Genomic DNA, 2,268 nt, shown 5'->3' with positions numbered 1-2,268 from the left:
CCCCCCCTCCCCCTCCCCCCCCTCCCCATCCCCCCTCCCCCCCCTCTCCATCCCCCCTCCCCCTCCCCCCCTCCCCCTCCATCCCCCCTCCCCCTCTCCATCCCCCCTCCCCCTCCCCCCCTCCCCCCCCTCCCCCTCCATCCCCCCTCCCCCTCTCCATCCCCCCTCTCCCTCCCCCCTCTCCATCCCCCCTCTCCCCCCTCCCCCCCCCCTCCCCCTTCTCCATCCCCCCTCTCCCCCCCCCCTCCATCCCCCCCCCCCCCCTCCCCCTTCTCCATCCCCCCTCTCCCCCCCCCCTCCATCCCCCCCCTCCATCCCCCCCCCCTCTCCCCCCCTCTCCCCCCCCTCCCCTCCCCCTCCCCCCTCCCCCTCCCCCCTCTCCCTCCCCCTCCCCCCCCCCCTCCCCCTCCCCCCCCCCTCTCCCTCCCCCGTCCCCCTCCCCCCCCCCCTCTCCCTCCCCCGTCCCCCCGTTCCCCCCCGCCACTCCCCCCTCCCCGTCCACCCCTCCACTCCCCCCTACCCCCCTCCCCGTCCACCCCTCCACTCCCCCCTACCCCCCTCCCCGTCCACCCCTCCACTCCCCCCTACCCCCCTCCCCGTCCACCCCTCCACTCCCCCCTACCCCCCTCCCCGCCCCCCCCTCCCCCCTCCCCGCCCCCCCCTCCCCCCTCCCCGCCCCCCCCTCCCCCCTCCATCCCCTCTCCATCCCTCCCTCCTCACCTCCTCAGTGAGGGAGCGGAAGGGCAGCGCTCCGATGATGACGGTCTGGTCGATGCGGTCATACCAGTGCCGGCCCCACACCTTCGACATGAAGACATTGTAACCGAGACTGGGGTAGAAAACAGCGCGAGCAAACAACGCCGCCATTGCAACCGCCACTTCCGGTCCGTCCACCCGGAACCCCACCAGCCGCTTCCGGTCCGTCTGCCGGGGGTCCGCAGCCCATTTCCGGTTCCGCCTGTCCGGAGGATAATGGGGTTTGAACAGTTCCTCCCTCAGTTGACAGAGAGACGAGTTAAACATGATGCCAGCTTCCAAAAGCGGAGAAAACCAGAGAAAGTGCTGTAAATAGTCAGGGTTCCTCAGGTAGGAAAGGGCTGCCTTTGATTCTGGGGCTGGAAGCAGCAGAGGGAGCAGCAGGGTCTGGCTGGGCCGAATGGCCTGCTGCTGAGTTAATGGCAGAATAATGAACAGATCTGAATGTGAAACCCAGAGTCAGGCCAGCACAAATCCGTGTAACTGGGAACAGAGCAGACTGTGTGAAATTCCCAGTTGGAGCAGGCCGAGGACAGGATGTCAGCCTGAGAGGATTGCGATGTGAGGGAGCGCTGGAGTCACCCCCGCGGAGTGAGTGAGACACTCACAAACCCGATGGGGGGTCACCCACTCGGCACTGCGTCCTCACAGTGTGAGCAGCAAAGACAGTTTATAATAAATTGCTGCTTGGCCGAGGAGAGTGATGGACAGTGATGAAGGAGGGGAAAAAGGGGCAGTTGTTATACTTCCTGCGATCAACACCATTGGAAAGGGTCGAAGTGATTGTGAGTGAACCTGGGTGATGTGAAGGGAATGGTTCTTTTGGATTGCTGACACCAAGATAACCATTCCCTTCACGAGGGGATATATGTTTGCAGAAATAATCCACCTTTGCATATAGAGGCTGGTGGAGTAGATGGTGAAGGGACAAGGGGATCCCTATTATGGTTCTAGAAAGGAATAAAGAACAGCACAGGAACAGGCCCTTGGGCCCACCAACTCTGCATCAACACAGATGCATCTTTAATCTAATTTTTTTCTTGTCTCTATGTGGTCCGTATCCCTCTATGCCCTTCCTATTCACGTATCTACCTAGACTCCTCTTGAACGTTGTTATAGAATCTGCTTCCACCACCTCCTCCGGCTGTGCATTCCAGCCATTCACCACCTTCTGTGTGAAGGACTTCCCCTTACATCTCTTTTAAACTTGCCCCCTCTCACTTTCAATCTATGCCCCTGAGTAAATGACCCTTGACCCTGGGAAAGACTCTGACTATCCACTCCCTCCAAGCCTATCATAATCTTTTTGAGAGGCAATCTTATTGAAACACATGAGACTCTGAGGTGATCGACGGACATAAACTCCAAATCTGTCACCGCACACAAAGCTGGTGCAGTTTTCAGATATAAATGGTAAAATGAGAAAGTATTTCACTTCAGTTTGCTTTCTATAAATGCTGCATAACTCTTTAACAAAACAATGTTTAAAAAATGCACACTGATAGCAGCTAA

At 59.3% G+C, this 2,268-nt stretch overlaps 1 protein-coding gene across 2 annotated transcripts in view; it reads right to left on the bottom strand.

The window, feature by feature from the left end:
• ptpmt1 (protein tyrosine phosphatase mitochondrial 1) overlaps window positions 1–883 on the bottom strand; it is a 9,040-nt gene extending 8,157 nt beyond the window's left edge. For both annotated transcript variants that reach the window (XM_080189846.1, XM_080189847.1), the window contains exon 1: window positions 721–883. In XM_080189846.1, coding sequence (XP_080045972.1) covers window positions 721–867 — 147 coding nt within the window. In that variant the 5' untranslated portion in view covers window positions 868–883. The remainder of the gene's footprint in view (window positions 1–720) is intronic.
• Window positions 884–2,268: the final 1,385 nt, after the last annotated feature.

Source organism: Carcharhinus amblyrhynchos, chromosome 6 (genome assembly GCF_965287045.1).
Source record: "Carcharhinus amblyrhynchos chromosome 6, sCarAmb.v2.hapA, whole genome shotgun sequence".
NCBI classification, from domain to species: Eukaryota; Metazoa; Chordata; class Chondrichthyes; order Carcharhiniformes; family Carcharhinidae; genus Carcharhinus; species Carcharhinus amblyrhynchos.
Note: the sequence above shows the minus strand (reverse complement) of the source record. Positions and strands in the feature narration are given on the sequence as shown.